The 19,382-nt window shown below is 43.4% G+C and overlaps 7 protein-coding genes across 7 annotated transcripts; 3 read left to right on the forward strand and 4 right to left on the reverse strand.

The window, feature by feature from the left end:
• Positions 1-236: 236 nt before the first annotated feature.
• Positions 237-1,715, reverse strand: N7457_000459 (bZIP transcription factor; the record flags this gene model as incomplete). Its single annotated transcript, XM_057171527.1, has 2 exons — positions 237-1,387; positions 1,436-1,715. The coding sequence occupies 2 exons, from the start codon at positions 1,713-1,715 to the stop codon at positions 237-239; spliced, it is 1,431 nt and encodes a 476-aa protein (XP_057035430.1).
• Positions 1,716-2,814: 1,099 nt separating this feature from the next.
• On the reverse strand, positions 2,815-3,018 carry N7457_000460 (uncharacterized protein; the record flags this gene model as incomplete). The annotated part of the gene is made up of 1 exon (XM_057171528.1): positions 2,815-3,018. One exon carries the CDS (start codon positions 3,016-3,018, stop codon positions 2,815-2,817), a length of 204 nt encoding a protein of 67 aa, XP_057035431.1.
• Positions 3,019-3,537: 519 nt separating this feature from the next.
• On the forward strand, positions 3,538-6,350 carry N7457_000461 (Zn(II)2Cys6 transcription factor; the record flags this gene model as incomplete). The annotated part of the gene is made up of 10 exons (XM_057171529.1): positions 3,538-3,575; positions 3,633-3,696; positions 3,743-3,891; positions 3,958-4,379; positions 4,459-4,910; positions 4,990-5,165; positions 5,217-5,601; positions 5,670-5,762; positions 5,822-5,887; positions 6,036-6,350. 10 exons carry the CDS (start codon positions 3,538-3,540, stop codon positions 6,348-6,350), a joined length of 2,160 nt encoding a protein of 719 aa, XP_057035432.1.
• A 659-nt stretch (positions 6,351-7,009) lies between these two features.
• N7457_000462 (flavin-containing monooxygenase) lies at positions 7,010-9,194 on the reverse strand (the record flags this gene model as incomplete). The annotated part of the gene is made up of 7 exons (XM_057171530.1): positions 7,010-7,332; positions 7,386-7,867; positions 7,933-8,227; positions 8,275-8,420; positions 8,476-8,765; positions 8,821-8,873; positions 8,930-9,194. The coding sequence occupies 7 exons, from the start codon at positions 9,192-9,194 to the stop codon at positions 7,010-7,012; spliced, it is 1,854 nt and encodes a 617-aa protein (XP_057035433.1).
• Positions 9,195-9,882: 688 nt separating this feature from the next.
• N7457_000463 (alpha/beta hydrolase) lies at positions 9,883-10,939 on the reverse strand (the record flags this gene model as incomplete). Its single annotated transcript, XM_057171531.1, has 2 exons — positions 9,883-10,574; positions 10,645-10,939. The coding sequence occupies 2 exons, from the start codon at positions 10,937-10,939 to the stop codon at positions 9,883-9,885; spliced, it is 987 nt and encodes a 328-aa protein (XP_057035434.1).
• A 327-nt stretch (positions 10,940-11,266) lies between these two features.
• On the forward strand, positions 11,267-12,618 carry N7457_000464 (cytochrome P450; the record flags this gene model as incomplete). The annotated part of the gene is made up of 5 exons (XM_057171532.1): positions 11,267-11,617; positions 11,675-11,774; positions 11,831-11,899; positions 11,964-12,562; positions 12,607-12,618. 5 exons carry the CDS (start codon positions 11,267-11,269, stop codon positions 12,616-12,618), a joined length of 1,131 nt encoding a protein of 376 aa, XP_057035435.1.
• Positions 12,619-19,022: 6,404 nt separating this feature from the next.
• Positions 19,023-19,373, forward strand: N7457_000465 (cytochrome P450; the record flags this gene model as incomplete). Its single annotated transcript, XM_057171533.1, has 1 exon — positions 19,023-19,373. The coding sequence occupies one exon, from the start codon at positions 19,023-19,025 to the stop codon at positions 19,371-19,373; it is 351 nt and encodes a 116-aa protein (XP_057035436.1).
• Positions 19,374-19,382: the final 9 nt, after the last annotated feature.

Consider the following 19,382-nt stretch of genomic DNA (forward strand, 5'->3'; position numbering starts at 1 on the left):
ATGTCCACAGAACCTGTAACCCTGCTCACGGCGTGAACTTGCCTTGGTTTAAAACTCCACCCGAGAGAAATAATACATGAAGGAAATAAAAAAGAAAAGAAAAGGCAACAATTTTGACTCCCCTATGCCAGGGGTCCCTCCTCGCCAAAATGAATCGCAGAATTGAAAGACATGAACCAAGACTAACCTGTAAAATGGTGACATGGTAGTAGAGATTGAGTTCAACTTGATATCAACTAAGTGGTTTTAAAATCTCTCGGCGATTCCACTGCGAATGATTTGCACAGCCGTGGATCTGGCTTGATTTGTGCGGTGTCCGCCAAAGCAGGATATACCTCCGCGAAGCTGGGCCCCAAAGACCAATTGGACAAGTTCCTCATATGTCGTTCAAAAACAGGGTTGATAACCAGCTCGTCCGAGTCACCTGCTGACAACAAACAATCTGTGTCCTCGTATGGCCAATTGACGCTCAGCCCATTTGTAAATGGCTTGTGCCAGTCATCAAACGGGTAATTTTGATATGATGTGATGATCCGGTCGCGCATCGCCGGCCAGGGAATGTAGTCCATCCAAGCTGGGTGTGGGTGGAAGATCTGTGTTGGGCGTGGTGTATACCACTCGGGGAGTCGCTCATAGTTCTCTTGTGTCGGGTATATCTGCCAGCGCATGAGGAGAAACATGAGATAGAGAACGCCGACCTGCTCCGGCAGGGTGGAGACGTCTGGGAATTTACGTAGAATATCTGTAAATACTTTCGAGACTGGATGCGAGTAGATACTTCTTTCTGGGTTCAAGAGCGAGGAGACACTCGGATATGGCGGGCCAGCTAGTTTCTGCCTCGGGATGCCCTGTGCTGCATCACGTTGCCGCCCTTGGAGAAACTCCAAAAGGATGGTGTCCAATGGACATGTCGCCGCTGTAGTTTTTATAGGAGCAGCAAATGCAGATGGCCCATGTTCAGAGGTAGTATTCGATGGACGCGGGTATATTGGCGACGGACAGTTTTGAGAAGGGCGGGTCTCTGAGTTACTGCGGCGAAGCCGGTCGACTTTAGGGATATTATATGAGGTATCCAAAAGGAAATTGAATCCTAGACGTTCCTCGGAGCCGAGATCCAGGCCGTATGTGAGATTGTGGCGCTGTGAGTCCAATGCGACCCGGAAAGAGGTCGACGGAGGGCCACCATTGGTACTGTTGCGGCGACTCCCAATTGTGGGCGCAGAGTGAGTTGGGGAAGGCGTGTCAAGGCTGGCATTGGATTCGGCATATAACTTGTCGCCCTGTGATGGTGCCTGGCTGTTGAGGATGAACTGATCGGCGTCGGGGAAGGGGGATGGACGCGAGGGGGGTGGAGCAGACTTGAGTATAGCCAGAGAAGGTGGGACATCTGTCTTTATCAGTTTGAGATCCAAATATGATGACAAGCAAAGCTAACCTGGTAGTTCCGGCTTCGCTATCAATGGTTGTATGATGTCCAGTGCCGCCTTGAGCCCTTGACGAAGCTCTGTATTTTCCAACCGAATCTGCTCATTCTGACGTAGAACTTCTTGCAGATCAACGAATGGTTTTTGAGACGACAGATCCCGGACTTTTTGTTCTAGAGCTTCGATATGACCTTTCGTCCTCTCTCGAATTGCGCGTTGCGCTTGGCGGTCGTTTGCCCGCTTTTTCGCTAATTGATCGGGGGTCAGATTCGCGACGCCCCGCGATGACATGCTGTTCAGCTTGCGTTTTCGTCCTGATGTCACGCCATTGTTTTCTAGAGGCCCCTCCACATCTAGTGACGCTGCGCGAGGAGGGATCGGCGACTCAGGTTTATCGAAAGAGGGGGAGGTTGCGATTGTTCGGGCATGTCGAGTGGAGGCGCCACATCATTGGTTTTTGGAGCGCGGTTGGCCATGGCACGCGCTAGCAATTAAGATTGGCCATGCAAATCAAGATGATGAAGTTCAGGACGTAAGAAGCGAGTGTGCCATGTGGAGAAGATCGAGGTCGTGTCTAACGTTTAGACTTTCCTGCAGGGAGGGCGGGTCCGTCTACACTGCTACTTTGGGCTGCCTCCTACACCAATATATCCTCGGTTTCAGGCCGATGCGACTGTCCCAATCCGGGCGCCACTGCTTTACAAGGACGCTCAGGGTTCTACCCACCGGGTACAGATGTACCTAGGTATCTCACAGTCACCACCGGGGCCCGGGGCACCTCCACCTGGGCACTTAGTGGTACTTAGTAAGCAGTTAGATGGGATCCATGGTTTTGGGTCTAAAGATCCTTTGTGATTGGACCAGTGGGCAGAGGTTATGCTTAGTAATGATACACTACCCCCCGTACATATTAGTATACATCCTACCAACATGTTATGCTCGATGAGCACTTAGCTCGTGCTAGAAAGATTGACTATGTCGACAGATTCCAGTTGATAAATGATCGAAGAAGCTTTCGGGATATTGCTGCCTGATGCGTACGAAGTTCGGTGCCTGATCATCAGTATGTAACGAGCAAACCGAGAAGATGCTCCAGTAAGTCCCTACCGTCTATGTAGTGAGAGGCCTCAACCCTACGAGGGCTCGATTATACCGGTGGCCTGGCAATGGCGAAGGCTACACCGAGTTTACGCGATATTTGTCCTATATCTGAAATATGCCTGAACAAGCCTACCGATGAGCACGGTGGAAATGTGCGAGATATGAAAGGGCAAATTAGCCGTAGTTGATTGGGATGACGATCAGAGCCCCAGGAGCAATGACATATTTCGGACGGAAAGGAACCCTTCGTTCTGACATATTCCGTAATTTTCAATGGATCAAGCACAGCTCACCAGAACCGAGCCTCAAATCCACTCTTCGCCACCCGAGCACAGATATACCAATCAGTAGTCCGGTATGTCCGAGGCATATCCGATGCTGCAAGCGAATTGTCCACCGTTGGCTGCAGACGAGAGTTATCCCCATGCAGTTGATACTGGTAGACGGGCAATCTGCTAGGTTGAGCATTCTGTTGCTCTGGGTCTGTTGACATTTTAGCCTTCTGAGCAGAAAGGTACGTCTCATATACCCTCCTAATGAATGTTCAACACGCGCGTTTACACATTGTAACGTCGCGAACGGTGCAGGTAGACCAGCCAAGATATGAGATCTGCGAGAAAGGTTCAATGTCTCCTATCTAGCATTGAATGGGCAAATACAAGTCGTTTTATTGAACATGTACGGAGTACTAACTCTGCTATGGAATGAAAAAGCGGTTTATAGCTGAGATGACAACCAATCACATCCATAATAGCCGGCTTTGTTCCGAGTGGGGAAGCTGCGGAATTGTGCACTGCATAACTTCCTATAACGTGACCTGGGGTACATATAAGGAGGCTACAGGGTATAGTGATCTCTCATGCAGTCAATTAATCCATGTTCTCGCCCATTTCCCCGCCCTTTTTCCCCGCCTTTTTATTTGATCTGCCAAGTCATATACTGTGTCTCTAGCATACTCACGGTGGATGCGTGATAAGTAGTCGAAGGCCTCGGCTTCGCCATCTCTATCAAGATGGGACCAGCGAATATGCCTGGGTTTCATCAACAATGGTATGAGCTCCGTCCCTTTATATATCGAGAATATCACAAAGGCTTACCATCATTCAGCGATGTCTTCTCCCTACAAGCCCCCTTACCTAGCCACTCGCGCTCACCTTTGAATGTTTTAGGGGTACGTGTAGCCCATGGAATCGATTGGAAACGCTAATATGATTTAGACTGCTCGACAGGCTTGTGATCCGTGTCGAAAGTTCAAGAGACGCTGTGAATTCTGCCCTCAGGAGAATGTATGCACGGGCTGCAAGCACCGTAATGTCCCCTGTACCATGACCTCGACAGGGAAGCGACAGCCGGAACGGAGGACAAAGTATATCTTTCAGTCCCTCTTCGGCTCTATTCAGGGGCCATCAAAATTCTAACCAGTTTGTTTCAGTTACAATAGACCCGTCAAGGAATTAGAGGATCGCATACAATGCTTGGAACGGATTTTACACGCAGCGGGTATTAATACCGAGTTGCTAGATGACAAAACGGACGATGCAGTATTCCCTGCCGATACTTTGAAAGCAGCGAAAGAACCAAGAGGCCCACGTCATGACAGCATGGGCATGGGTCAGTTCTTACTACCGTCCCCGAGCTCAGTCCTCGATACTTCCTTGTCAGATTCCTCAATCCTCGATATGCAGCCTACGGTTGATGGCCTTGAAGACTTGTCCGGTCACTCGCTCTCAACTAAGGATTCCTCCTCATCGATATCTTACTTGATAGTGGGCGAAGAGCCGGATAGCTACTTGAGACCAGAGATCTGGGACCTACACACCCCGTCGACCCGAACGTCTTCCGAGTCTACGACGAGTCTGTCTTCCCTTGAGCCTTAAAGAATCTTCAAGGTTATTGGATTGCTTCCAAGCTGACCAATATCTAATATCTATAGGTTCTCCCATGGCGGTTGCTCCCCAGCTTGCAGCACGCCTGAAAGGGAATTCTAATGTCCACGAGATTGTATCTATTGTGATGGATACCCCGACACAGTCCAGCCAGGTGCCTGTCGCTATCGATGATATCGGTTGGCCGAGGACCTCTCTTCCTCCCAAGGAAGAAATTCTCCCCCTCCTGAAAATCTATTTTGATTTTGTAAACATCTTATTGCCTTTATATCACGAAGAGACCTTTATGCGCCTGGTGGTCTCTGCATATAGTGGAAGGTCACATGCAAGCCCGGAGTTAACAGCAAACATTAACATCATGTCTGCAATCGCGCACATAGCGGGGTCTACAGGTAATACCAAGGAATGCGACCAGCATTTTCAAAAATCAAGCGCATTGGTGCCATACCTCATGATGAATAGGCCCAGTCTACTTTGTGTCCAGGCATTTATCGCAATGGTACGTAAAAGCACAACCATTTGCCTCTCATCGCATCTTTAATTGCTGTTTGCTAAGCACTCGTCAACCCGGCCTATAGGCGATCTTTTTGGGGATCAATGGTGACATCAAGTCCGGTTTGCCATTGATTTCAGCAGCATTACAGTCATCCCATCAATTAGGATTCCACAAGTGCCAGAATAACGCAGACTGTGATGGAAACTGGACAGAGCAAGGGAATCATGCCATGGATGTCGCTTATATCCTTGATGCAAGGTGCGTATTGTGCGTTCCAGAATTAATCTTATTTGCGCTAACTCTGCTTAGAATATGTGTGCGCTTAGGCCTTCAACCACGGTCCGTTGCTGATGATGTGAATATACCCCTGGGAAACAACATGGACCCGCCAGGGCTACAGGGACAGTGGAGCTCCTCTATATGTGTCCCTGGTAAACCCAAGTTCTTTCAAGAAATGGTTCAATTGTCGGGAATAATATCGGTGGGCTTGCGCAACCTCCGTACAAACGTGCCTCCCACAGCCGGCCTCAATTGGATAAGGGACGTCGTGGATGATCTCGACTCCCAGGTTGAAGATTGGAGACGAAACCTCTCAGTAAAAATAAAGTCCATACGGAGTCCCGAGGAAGAGAGCCATCCTTCGAGCCCTTATCATCTTTGTCTTCAAATCTTTTACTACCACGCTCTCATTGTGGTAAATAAAGAATTTGACAACCATATGAGGGCCCAACAACCCCCGATGGAATTGGAACACCACAACAGGCATCCCAACCCCCACAGAATTCCATTAATGGCTGCGAGGGCTGTATTAAGATTAGTCCCAAATCTTCAGTGTACACAGCAATGTTGGTCATGGTAGGTCTATGCCACTCGGTGGAAATATTATGCCAAACGCTGATCAGTCAATTTGGCAGGATACTCAGTTTCTACGTTTTCCAAGCGGCATCAATACTCTTCACCTCGATTCTTGGGAGTGCGCGGTATGTTTCTACAAGTGAGGACTTGCCACTGATTCGGAGAACGGTCTGTTTCTTCTCAACCCTAGACTGCGAAGCATCCGGACCACGAGGAAACATCACTTCAATGAGCAGACTTTGTTCCATATATGAGCGAATTCTCAAAACAAAGGTCGGGCCAGATCAGTCAGATGAATGGCAATCGGGGAGCGCTGGTATGGATAATTTCGCTTATGGTGTAGAACCCCACGATCTCTCGAATCTGAGCGACTTTGACTTCGCAAGTGGGATCTTCGAGGGTGAATCCTTTCCCGCAGATCTTCAAAGATGCTTCTTTGAAATGGAAGGATCTCATTTGTTTGGGCAGTTCTCGGAATTAGGTGGTTCCCAAGACGGGCTTTCATTCGGTCTCAATTTTGACAGCCATTTGCAAATGTTGCCCAATGAGGATGCCAATATGCCGGGATTATTCCCATCTCTAGGCTAGAGAATAGGATGGTACGCACTGCAGGTCTAACATGTTATATTATTTTTCACTTTAAAAAACGTGAAAACTGTTGAGAACTGTCCTTAATTCTCCCCATTTGCGCTGTCAACGCTACGTCTATTTAGTCCTCGGAGCCGCCCTGCAGCCTTTATGCAGCTGTATACAGGTTGATACCGCGAGACCTGTGATATTTTAATCTGGACTGGATCTGCGGTGTGCTACACAGCGCATCATGTTGCAATAGAAACTACTGGAATCGAGTCCCCAGTTCTACAGAGGGAGAAGGAGGAAGCATAAATAGCACTTGATATCCAGATGTCATAGAGATCTTTCGAAATCGATGAAAATACAGAGGCAAGTCAAACCATCTTCCCCAGCTATAATTCTCATATTGTAGGTAATATCAAATCAATTGGTGTTGCTACCTGACTTATACCAGCGCATATATTTAACCAAAATACATCCATGGACATATATCTCAGAAGTAAGCATGAATAGAGAAAATGGCAAAATCAATGGACGGACAAGAAGGACAATGCAGAGCAAAGTCAAGTATAGAGTGGGTTTATCATTCGCAAGAGAACCTCTGGGGAATCTCAACTCTCCAATAGCCCATCAGAGATCATTGTAAGTCGGTAGTCCCCATGACCATGATCATCTTAGTGCTTTTCGTTTGTCACAGGCGGATTTGCAACCCTTTCCTTCTCTTCCGCTATCTCCTTCTGAAGTTCTTCCATCTTCTCCTCCAGTAACTTGACGCGATTCATACCAACAGCCCTCATCCAAGCAGGCTCGAAAGTATCTCGCTGTAGCCACGGGCTTACATCTGACTGCTCCGCATTTGCTATCGAGACTCCCATGCCAAGGTAAGCATACCTGTTCTTCTTTGATGGGCCGTAGTACTCGATATCGTAATCTTCGTATCTGGGAGTCTTCAGCGCCTCCCGATAATGGAGAGCGCTTCCACACCAAACGGCAGTAACTGGAATACCGTAAGTACAAAACACTGAAAATAGAGCCATGATATTGACATACCTCGTCCAGTCTTCTGGTCCTTGTACCAGGACCGGCAGTCATCGGTCCAGACGGTGTGTCTTGCCCATTCCTGAGTATGTTCATTGAATTCTTCGGTGGCCTGCGGGTTTGGAGTGAGTGACAAGATGTATTCACTCTGCAATTTCCGAATGATCTGCATGGCATACAACGATATTGTTTGTAAGCTTGCCATGACTGAGCCATTGGCGACGGGCGAATTGGGTCCTGCTGTCATGAGGAAATTGGGGAATCCGGGAACTCCGATGCTCATGTACGCCTTTGGATCAACTGCCCACTGCTGGCCAAGATCAGCGCCATCTTTTCCGATGATTGGGAACCGTGGGCGGAAGGTGACATCAAATCCAGTGGCACAAATAATGCTGTCGCACTCTCTTTCGATGCCGTCGGCACCGATCACACCAGTCTCGGTAATCTCAGTGACCGCAGTGAAGTGAACGTCCACGTTGGGTTCTTGGATAGCCCTGCCATTCAGCTTGCGTTAGTTTGCTTAGCCGATTTAAATCATCTTGGCTCAAGGAACACGTACTTCATGTAGGGATCCCCGGGAGTGATTCGACGGCAGCCGAGGCTAAACTTGGGGGTGAAGCCTTCGAGGAGTCTGGGATCTTTGATGATGTTTTTCATTCTTTCGTAGACAAACTGTCGGCCCTTCTCCTGTGCCTGAGATCCTTTCATGAAAATTCCCCATTTACTGAAGTTATGTTCGAAGCTTTTGGCATGTTCAAGAAGAGTAAGTGGGTTCTCCTTGAACTCCTTCCTCTGCTCGTCGGGGTACTGGTGGTTGTAGCCGAAGTGGTTGCCAATGGGTGCAAACCAGACACCTTAAAACATCAGTCAGTGTATCTTACAGGAGGAGAATCATTCGTACCTGTCCGGATAAAGATATCCATATGTTTCACGTGTGGCTGCATGGCGGGAACAGTCTGCAGGGACGAAGCCCCAGAGCCAATGACAGCCACCCGCTCCTCCTTCCATTGGTCGGCCTGGTATTCTTGGGGCCAACGAGCGGTGTGGCTAATCTATCGAATAATCAGTATAGGATCATGGGCATATGGGACTCCCTGAGTACAGTACCCTTCCTTTGAACTTTTCGAGGCCCTTGATATCCGGCCATTTGAAGTTGTTCAAAATGCCCGATGCGTACAGGAAGACATGGCATCGATCCTCAAAGTCCTTGGTTGTCCCATCCGGCGCCGTCTGGCGAATCTGGATAGCCCATTCGCCAGCCTCCTGGTCCCATTCGGCCTTGATGACTTGACTATTGAAGTTCATGTATTGGCGAAGCCCCCAAACCTCGCACACTTTATCGAGATATGCCCAGATATCAGCGGCATATGAAAAGTGAGCTGGCCAGTCGGGCTGCAGCAATCGTCAGAAACAATGACCAGGAGACTATGGGGGATAGGGAACTCACGTTGAGCGCAAACGGGTATTGGTAGGCGTGACTAGGGACATCACAGGCGCATCCTGTGCTCAAATATTAACTGGGTGAAATAGACAAATTGGTCAAGAGAGTATTCTACCAGGATATCTATTCTCAAGCCATGTGCCACCAATGTCCGGGTTCTTGTCGTAGATGGCAAATTCAACGTTCTCGGTTTGTTGTTGAATGTAGTACGCATGGAGAATACCCATCACACCGGCTCCCACGCCAATAACACGAATCTTTCGGTTATAAGGCGAGTTGATCACGACATCAGGAATTTCATAGTCCGGGTTTCGAGGAACTTGGTTGGTCGCATAACCGTCGGACTTGTAATTTTTCAATATCTCGGCATGTTCGTCCATCTTGACAAACTAACAGAGGCAATGTGCAGAGTAGAAAGTGGAATGGAATGAATTAAACAATGCTGAGTAGCTAAATGAACTTACAGGCGCAGATCTTACTTTTGAATAAAAGAGATACTGTCCACTACTGGATAGGCGCGGGTGCGCAGCCGTCCGACCCCAAAAGGGTAGGCATCCGATAGCATTGGGGATGCACGGCGTTAGTCCGCATGGCCATTGGCTCCAGGTGCATAAGAATAGTGAGCTCATTTCAAGGCGAATTGACCCGAACCCCGCATTTCTTTGGTGATATCTCCGCATCCGTGGTCATACCCTCGGTCTATGTTGTAGGGTTGAATGCACGCTTGACATAAGACTACTGCATAATTATTCCACTCTTGGTCTGTGTCAACTAGCGGGGAAATGCCCCCGAAACGGCCGAAGGGATCTGAAACTCAAGTCTGACGGTTACCCTGATCATGGATAGGAGAGCGTAGCTAAGGCTGTACTGATTAACATGCTTGGAGATATACGAATTGTTTGCATATGGCTATTCTAAATCTTCAACCTTTTGTTGGGGTGTTCATAGGGGAAAGAAATATGGATTTAGTCCAGTATATATTGCTTAGTGATGGCTTAAAAGTCCAAATATATTTGATTAACTGTGATAGACAAATGGAAGATCTCCTTGTACGGGAACCTAAACATCCTATTCAAGGTGCTGGCGCACAAAATCCAGAATTTCCTGATTTCCTTCCTTTGCCATCTCGATATTAGGAACGAGATTAAACGCGTGACCAGCTTCACGAAGAATAGAAAGCTTGACATCATTGTTGGCAAGACTATACTTGGACGCCATAAACACGCTGTCATCTAGTAGCGGATCTTCCGTGCCGACGAGAAACAGAGCTGGAGGAAGATCTCGCAGGTCTGCATAGAGAGGGGATACTTCAGCCGACTTGAGTCGGCTGGTGGGAAACTGGTCAGGGGGTATAAATGCGTTGGTAAAGGAAACGGTATCCTCTGCATTAATGAAAATGTTCCGGGTGTGGCTCTTCACAGACGGAGTAGTGCTCATGTCATATACTCCATAGCAAAGAGCCAGAGCAGCAATCTTTTCCCGAACATCGATTTCTTGGTTTCGTAAATCAATCGCTGCCCACATTGCAAGATATGCCCCCGCAGACTCTCCGCTAATAACTCGAAGTGGGCCCCCGAGTTGGGTGGTACCCTCTTCGGAGAGGGCAAAAAGGATAGCATCGGCAACATCATGACACGCAGCTGGAAATATGTTCTCGGGTGCCAGTCGGTACTCCACAGAGATGACGACAAGAGATAAGTCGTCGGCAAACTGTTTCAGATACTTATCATGTCCGGCGGAAGATCCAATCACGAACCCACCTACGCACATGTCTCTAAGTTAATGACTAGTAAAGCCAGATGGAGTAGTGGGAGGAAATCAAGAACTCACCCCCATGGACGTGAAGTAAAACGCCTTTGGCCTCTGTAGCGGGAGTTAAGACACGAAGAGGAATTGAATGGTCTCCGTGACTCGAATGAATTGTAATTGTCGACGCTTCGGGGAGAACAAAAGGTTTCGGGAAACCATTGAGGCCTTCGTTTCGCCATTTGCGATACTCAGCAGCACTGGGAGCCTGAGTCCAGTTGATTTGGCTTCCAGTCATTTGCTCCAGATGGGCATTGACTGCTTTTCTTTGCGCCAGCAGCTCGGGGCTGCACTCTTTCACTTGCACAGTCACAGGCATGATGAAGCAGATTGATTGTAGGGATATGTGAGATTTGTCAGTTTTCGGAGAAAATACGAATCGTTCTCTCTTTGAATAAGAGTCTCATAAGTGCGCAAGACCAGAGACGGGGTATGATTTATGCAAATGGGCTATACTTCTCCGCATCGGCACGGCAAGCCCCCGATCCCGAATGGGCCTAGTGTGATTGTTATTAGAATAAAGATTAGATCGCTTTACTTGCTTTTTGGTTGATATCTCCATTTGTGTACACTTCTTGGGCCATTGATAATACAGGAGAGCTGAAAATTTCCTTCGCTATCAATTTGACCCACGGTCACAGTCACGATGCTCGCAGCTTTGTTGAGCCCTGAGACGTTGAAGGCGTGCGCGCCCTACGTTGTGACCTCTCTTTTGGTGTTGACGATTTTCGTTGTCCTCCCTCAGAAACTTCTGCCAAAACCTTACCCCGGGATTCCTCTGGTTGGTATGAAAGAAGGTCCGCATGGAAAGAAAGAGCTGAAAGATGGAGTCATGCGATATCTGAAAGATACCAAAGCTCTGTTCCGTGAGGGCAAGTCACTGGGGAAAGCATATCAGATCATGACAGCGACCGGGTTCAAGATCGTGATGCCCCCCAAATATCTCAATGAAATTCGTGATAACCCCAACTTGGACTTTGGTGGCTTTATCCAGCACGTAAGTCTTGGCTCGACCCCTTTGCATGTTCCTTCGCACTAACCTGGCTCATATCAGGACTTTTTTGCTCATCTTCCGGGTTTTGGCGCTTTCAATGCTGGTATCAACAATACTATCATTCAGGAGACTCTTAAGACAAAGCTGACTGGCTCACTGGGTATGAAATTCTCCTTCAGAGTCTTCCTGATCATGTTTGTTGACGTGAACCTCCAGCTCGAATCACCGACTTTATGTCCGATGAGATGACAGTAGTTTGCAGAACACAACTCCCGCAAGTTAAAGGTGAGTTGTTTTTCTGACTGCCGCAAAGGTTCCATAGTTGGCAGCCCGCTAATCAGGCTCACAGAGTGGACTGAGATCCAGTTCCACAAAATCAGTCTAGCTTCAGTGGCTGAAGTGTCAGCCCGAGTGTTTCTGGGTGAAGATGTATGCCGCAATCCAACATGGCTGAAGCTCTCAATAGATTACACAATGGATGTGGTTCTCGCAGCTCGTGCTCTCAGAATGTGGCCTCGATTCCTCGTGCCAGTGGTTCACTGGTTCCTCCCAGAAACTCGCAAAGTCCGACAGCAGGTGGAGGTCGCCCGATCGATCATCCAGCCAGAGATCGATGCCAGACGAAAGGTCAGAGCCGCTCAAGAAGCTCAGGGACTGGATACTTCCAAAAAGATCGACTCTCTTCAGTGGATGGAGGATACCTCCAAGGAACGTCCTTTCAACATCGTTTTCGGTCAACTGTTACTTACGTTTGCTTCGATCCACACTACATCCAATTTGCTTCAGAACGTGATGTACGACCTTATTGCAAATCCAGAGTATATTGATCTTCTTCGTCAGGAGATTATCGAGGTACTGAAGGACCAGTCAGACGGCTGGCAAAAGACATCTCTTCATTCTTTGAAGATGATGGACAGTGTCTTTAAAGAGAGCCAAAGACTGAATATTGTGAGCCTGGGTAAGTACCCGCAATCTAAAAACCCATGTCTAAGTATTTGCTCTGATATATTTCCCAGCTCTTATCCACCGACGCGTTGAGAAGACCACAACCCTCTCAGATGGAACAGTGCTTCCCAAAGGCTGTTGAGAACCATGCCTGAGGCAGGGTTCTCTCATCCGCAGGATTATCAACGCTACGCCTTTTTTGTCTTTTCTGCCGAAAAGCTCACCTTTGGGGGCCAAATTGAGGACTCCGATCCTCGGCACACAAAGGGGCATAAATAGCAGGAAAAGGCAGATATTATCTAGATCTCCAGACAATTCAATACTTCTATGAGAGACCCTATTCCTAGTATCATTTAAACCCATTATTGAACCCTATATACTATATCATACCTCTGTATCTTCAATAGGTTATAAGCCCGGCTGTCTCTAATAGCCGGAATACCTAAATTGCGTAGTATAGTCTATTTGCTATATTTGCTAGTAAATATTTACTTACCCCTATACACCTTTTTATCTGATCTTTGCCTAGACCTATATATATAGGTCCTTACCCTAGGATCTCTCTCTCCTTCTTATATATATCTTACCTCTTATTTTATACCTTACCTTTTATACCTATACCTCTCGATCTCTCGTAGATCTACCTATTTTTTTATTAATTTTATTATAACCCCTATTACCCGACGGTCCTAGCGAGATAGGGGGGTATCTAGTGTACCTAGTGTACCCTATATACCCTACGAACCCTCCGACTCCGACGCCGACCGACTAGACGAATTAGGGTCCGATAATAACTATAGTAGCGTCTTAGGTAAGGGTAGCGATAACGAAGGAGGAAATAATAGTCCTATAGCTCCCGCTAGTAATAGAAATATAGACCCTAGCTAGGACCTATAACGTCTAAACCCCGCGGATTAACTAGCTAGAGAACTCGAGTCGACCGAGTATCTCTATACCTAGTAGCCCTAAGGATTAACTAGGTAGCTCGTAGTAGGTAGACCCCCTACTAAAGTCTCCGAGTCTATCGAGACTAATATATAAGTCCTATTAATATAGATTAATAACCTAAACCGATTTAATCGAGATAGCTCTATATTCTCGCTATATAACCGCTACGCTACTCTAAAGAATAATACCCGAGAAGAGGAAGAAAACGCCCTTCGATACCTTAGTTTCACTAAGGACCTTAGGAAAATATTTAAAAGAAAAGAAGAATATAAAGGACTAAAACTTATAGGATTAAATAATTACCGTATCTAGGCCGCTAATATACGGTAAGTACTAAACTAAAACCTTCTCGAATAAGTTATCGATAGTAAGATAGGATTATTACCCCCTTCGTACGAGAAGTACTATATACTAAATATATAGAAGGGAGTAGCCTAGCTTACTATCCTAAATACTATATATCTAGACTTAGCGAAAAATATTATATCGCTAAGCCCTTTAGAACCCGAGCGTATCTAGTAGGAATTATAAAATTAATATAATATAAAGGATACTTTTACCGCTAAATAAGGCGCTATTATAATAAAAGTACTATATATATCCCGCGTCTATAACGTTAGAACCCTAATCGAGGTATTTAAGACTATATAGACTAATAAGACTATTATATATCCCCCGATTAAGAGTCTACTAATTAAGTTATAAGAAATAGATAAACTCGAAAAATATACAGAACTTATAGTATACCTAGATAGCCTAGAATAGTACCCGTAGAAGCTTAACTACGATAAAATAATTAGTAGATTAACTAACTAGCTAGACTAATACCTCTTTAATCGCCTATATAGTAAACTATAAAGAGAAGAAGATAACCTCGCCGCCGGAAAAAAGGTAGCTATAAGGACCTTATCTACGGAAACTAGTAAACCTATAAAACCGTAAGGACCCTATATATAATAAGGACCCTTAGGATTAGTATATACCTTCTATAAAAAGAAGGGGTATCTCGCTAAGAAATACTAGCTAAAAAACCCTAATTTAGTACCTAAACGGACTACGGAAACCCTAATTATATAGGTCGAATATAGTTACGAGGTATAAAACTTCTTAACTAATATCTTAATTAATAACTAGATCTATAATATAGCCTATAACGAATATATAATTAGCTCGCTAGACTATTTTATACTAGGTACTACGAAACTATTAACTACTATAATTAAAATAGCCCTAATAAACTAGCTAGTCTAAGATATAATTAGGGATATTAAGATTATAGTCGACGATAGGACTAAGTAAGGAAGAGATCTTATTCTTACTAGGACTATATATCTCCCTAAACTCCGTAGTAATCTTATCTCGTAGCCTAGGCTCGCTAACTATAAGATTATAGCGATATATAGAGATAAGATTATTTTCTAGAAACTAGATAGTAGTATTCTTATAAAAGGACTACGAAAAGGTAAAAATTAGATACTAAACGTTCGCTACGTATACCGATATTAGACCCTAGATCTAGAAACGTTAGTTTTAACGATAGTATAGGAAGTAGGGGGCGTTAGATACCTAAAAACTTAGGCTAATACTCCTATTTCCGCCGAAAAAACTATCTATAGATACTTAATTTCTTAGGCTAATAATATAGAGATTATCCTAAGAGACCCCTACCCCTAGCTAAGGGACCTAAGTACGTAAAAATTAGAAAACGCTATAAGTTTACCTAGCTAACTAGTGAAAGATACTATTCCGCTAAAAAAGGTAATATCTTTTTTACCGAAAAAGGGACCCTTTTCTTAGATAGAAAAGATAGAAATACTCGCTACCTATAAAGTAATAAAGATATAAAGGATAAACTTATCTAGTGACTTAAAATAATAGTCCTTAAAGACTACCTCGACTTCTCCTAGCGAGCTACCTACTAAGCTTAAAAAGGATAGGGTTAATATCGATACCTAGTACCGTAGACTATACTATATAGAGATTAAACCCCTATAGGAAATAGTAAAAATTATAGAAGGTATTAATATTATAGACCTACCTACCCCTAAAAGACCCTATAGCTACTACTAAATTAGAAAGGCCTAGCTCGTATCCTATAGAACCCTAGTTTTATATAGATCTAGTAAAATAGAAGATCTTATATATCTTAATTTAAGGGGCGGGGGTAAAATACCTAGAGATTAAGGAGGTAGCTACTAATACTAGATAATTAATATCGATAACTTCGATAGATAAGGAGAAATATAGTTTATCTTCTATAAAGACTTCGTTTTAGACCTTATAATTAAAATAGTAAAACTATATTCCGCTAAAAGGGAGATAATAATTAAGACTTTTATAACCCCCGATCTCCCCCTACTACTAATAATAGGAAGTAAAATACTACCGCCTAGTAGACTAGAGATCGGAGCCTTCTAATTAGATTACGGAGGAGAGTTTAATAACTTCCGCCTATAAAAATAAGCTAAGGATACTAATACCTATCTATATTTCTTAGTACTATACGTATATAGGTAAAATAGTAAAGTCGAAAGAATAATACGAATAGTATAAGAACGTATTAGAGCTATTCTCGACGATACTAGACTCCTAGATATACTATAGCCCGAACTAATAAAAATAGTAATAATAACCTATAACCTTACTATCTATTTCGGTAGAAAAAGAGATAGTCTCCTAAACTAGATACTATATAAAATATAATTCGGTAGAAAATCTAATATCTTATTCCTATAGATACTTAGTAATAAGGCTTACGTTATAAGAAGCCCCGAAGAGATTAAGGCTATAGTTAGTATATTAATAAGTAGATATTTATAGCCCCGCGCCTAAATAGATAGACTCGTTAGGTATAGTAGCTACTATAGTATATAATACCGTATCTAGTATCTAAACGTAGATAGAAATAGGGGAGAGATTATAACCCGGAGAGACGTTATTTTTAATAAAGGAGACGACTAAACCCTATATAATAATCCTAATCTCCTAGTCCTACTAGAAACCCTATAGTCGGTAAAATAGTCTAAGTTCTTATTCCTAGACTCTAAGGACTTTATAGACCCTAAGAACCTTATAGACCCTAAGAACCCTATAAATAATATAAACTTTATAATTTCTTCCGCTAAAAAGACTCCTATAACTTCTTCCGCCGAAGAAAGCACCCCTTTTTCGGACTCTAAGGGAGATCTTAGACTTATCGATAAGAGTTCTAGTAACGAATTAGCCCTATTAGCTAATCTACCGAGACTATCTACTAAAGAACTCGCTAACCTTAATTATAAGATCTAAAATAAGGTTTTCTATACTACTATATTATAGGTAGATAAAAAACGTATATAGGATCTAATATAATATACTACTATCTTATATACGTAAGCTAGACTAACCCTATTATCTAAGAATCTCCTAATCTTACCCCTACTAATAATCCTAAAAAATATAGACCCTAAATAGATAGAAGACCCTAAATTAGTCCGATAAATACGTAACTTACCCCTTTAGCCTTAGTAGTACCGCGCTATAAAAATCGAGTTTAAATAGCTTAGTTTAATTAAAGCTTAGGAGATAATCCCTACCCCTATACCCGCCGAGAATATATATATCCTTACTAATAAGTAGGTATATAAACTAAAACTCGACGCGGATAGAAACCCTTTAAAATTTAAGGCTCGCTAGGTAGTAAGAGGTTTCTAATAATAGGAAGATCTAGACTATACCGAGATCTTTATTAGTATAGGTAGCTATATTACGCTATAGATCCTCCTTATTATAATCACGTAAAAAAAGCTTTTTACCGCCTATATTAACGTAAACGTTATATATCTTAACGCTACGCTAAAAGAGAGACTCTTAATATACTACCCCGAAGATTTCGAAGATAATACCGATTTTTTAGAGATCTAAGGTAAAGTCTACCTCCTAAAAAAGAGTCTTTATAGTCTAAAATAGTTAGTAGTAAACTAATTTAATATATTAGGGGACTACTTATTAACGAAAGACTTTATACGATCTACTTCCGACCTATATCTTTATACGTAGTATAATTAAGGGGGCGTTAGTATAATCGTCTATATTTTTATATACGTCGACGACCTTTTAATTATAGCTTCTATAGCGGATCTCGTTAAAACTATAAAGGACCTTATTTCGATAAAATAGTTTACGTCGGACCTTAGTAAGCTATCCTACTATCTTTTAATAAAAATAGTATATAATAGAGAGGCGGGAAAAATAATAATTTTATAAAAAATATACGTCGAAAGATTTTTAAAAACCGTAACTTTAAGACCTATAATCCCTTTATCTATTATCCTAATAAAGAAAGAGACCTTTACCGCTATAAGTAAGGTAGTAAAATAGTACTAATCCGATATAGGCTCGATTAACTATACTAGTATAGTTATACGTCTAGACCTCTTACTTATAGTAAGTATACTTTCGTAGTTTACTATAAACCTAAACGCTAAATACGAGGATCTAGTATAAAGAGTAATTACTTATATAGAATATATTAGCTATTACGTAATTATATACTAATCTAGACCTAATTAGGACCTCTAGGGGTATATCGACGCCTTATACGGATTAGCCCTAGAAAGTAAAAGTAGGACTAGGTATATCTTCTTCTTTATAGGGGGTCTAATATTATAGAAATCTTAAAAGTAGACTAGTATAGTAAAATTAAGCGCCGAAGCTAAATATATAGCCCTCTTAATTACTAGCGGAGAGGTAATTTAGCTACGAAAACTACTAAAAGATCTTAACTTTTACTAAGGAAGTATAGACCTCCCCCCTATCCCTTTATATAGCGATAGCTAGTCTACGATTATAATAACGAAGAACCCTACTATTTTAGGACGTTTAAAATATATCGATATATACTAGCACTAGATCCGCGAGTAAGTTAAAAGAGGAAAAATTAAGCTTATATATATAAAAGGGACTAAAAATATTATAGATAGACTAATAAAGCCCCTCGGGGCTCCTAAATTTATAGAGTTTATTATAGGTTAAACCTCGACCCTAAAATATATAGACTTTCGGTAGAATAAACCCTTACGTCTTTCGTAGTGTAAAACTACGTCTTTCGTAGTGCAAAACTACTAGTTTTACACCTTCCTATAGTCTAAAAGCTACACCTTTTAACTAAGAAACCTTATTTATCTTAGTCCCTAACAATATAATCTTACGATATACAACGGCTATACGTTAAGGGGGCGTGTTAAGAACCATGCCTAAGGCAGGATTCTCTCATCCGTAGGATTATCAACGCTACGCCTTTTTTGTCTTTTCTACCGAAAAGCTTACCTTTGGGGGCCAAATTGAGGACTCCGATCCTCGGCACATAAAGGGGCATAAATAGCAGGAAAAGGCAGATATTATCTAGATCTCTAGACAATTCAATACTTCCATGAGAGACCCTATTCCTAGTATCATTTGAACCCATTGTTGAACCCTACATGCTGTATCATACCTCTGTATCTTCAACAAAGGCGCTATGACCACCACTCCCACCATGGAACGCATGCTGGATCTAGAAATCTATTACGATGCTGACAAGTTCATTGGTCGGCGATACTATGATTTACGGCAACAACCAGGAAACGAGAACAAAGGACAATTTGTCACCCCGACTCAGGACCACTACGGCTTTGGCTTTGGAAAACATGCTTGCCCCGGGCGGTTCTTCGCCTCCAACGAATCTAAGGTCATCATGATTCACTTGCTCATGAAGTATGATTGGAAATTCTTGCCCGGACAAAGCCGTCCAGAAAAGAAGACCATTGGGCATGAGACGATGTATAGTTCCGATGTGAAGATTATGTACAAAGCGAGAAAGTGCGAGATCGAGTTCCCAGTTGCGTAAAGCCAACAA

This window comes from Penicillium paradoxum, assembly GCF_028828445.1.
Source record: "Penicillium paradoxum strain IBT 22861 chromosome Unknown utg000002l_segment0_segment0, whole genome shotgun sequence".
NCBI lineage: Eukaryota > Fungi > Ascomycota > Eurotiomycetes > Eurotiales > Aspergillaceae > Penicillium > Penicillium paradoxum.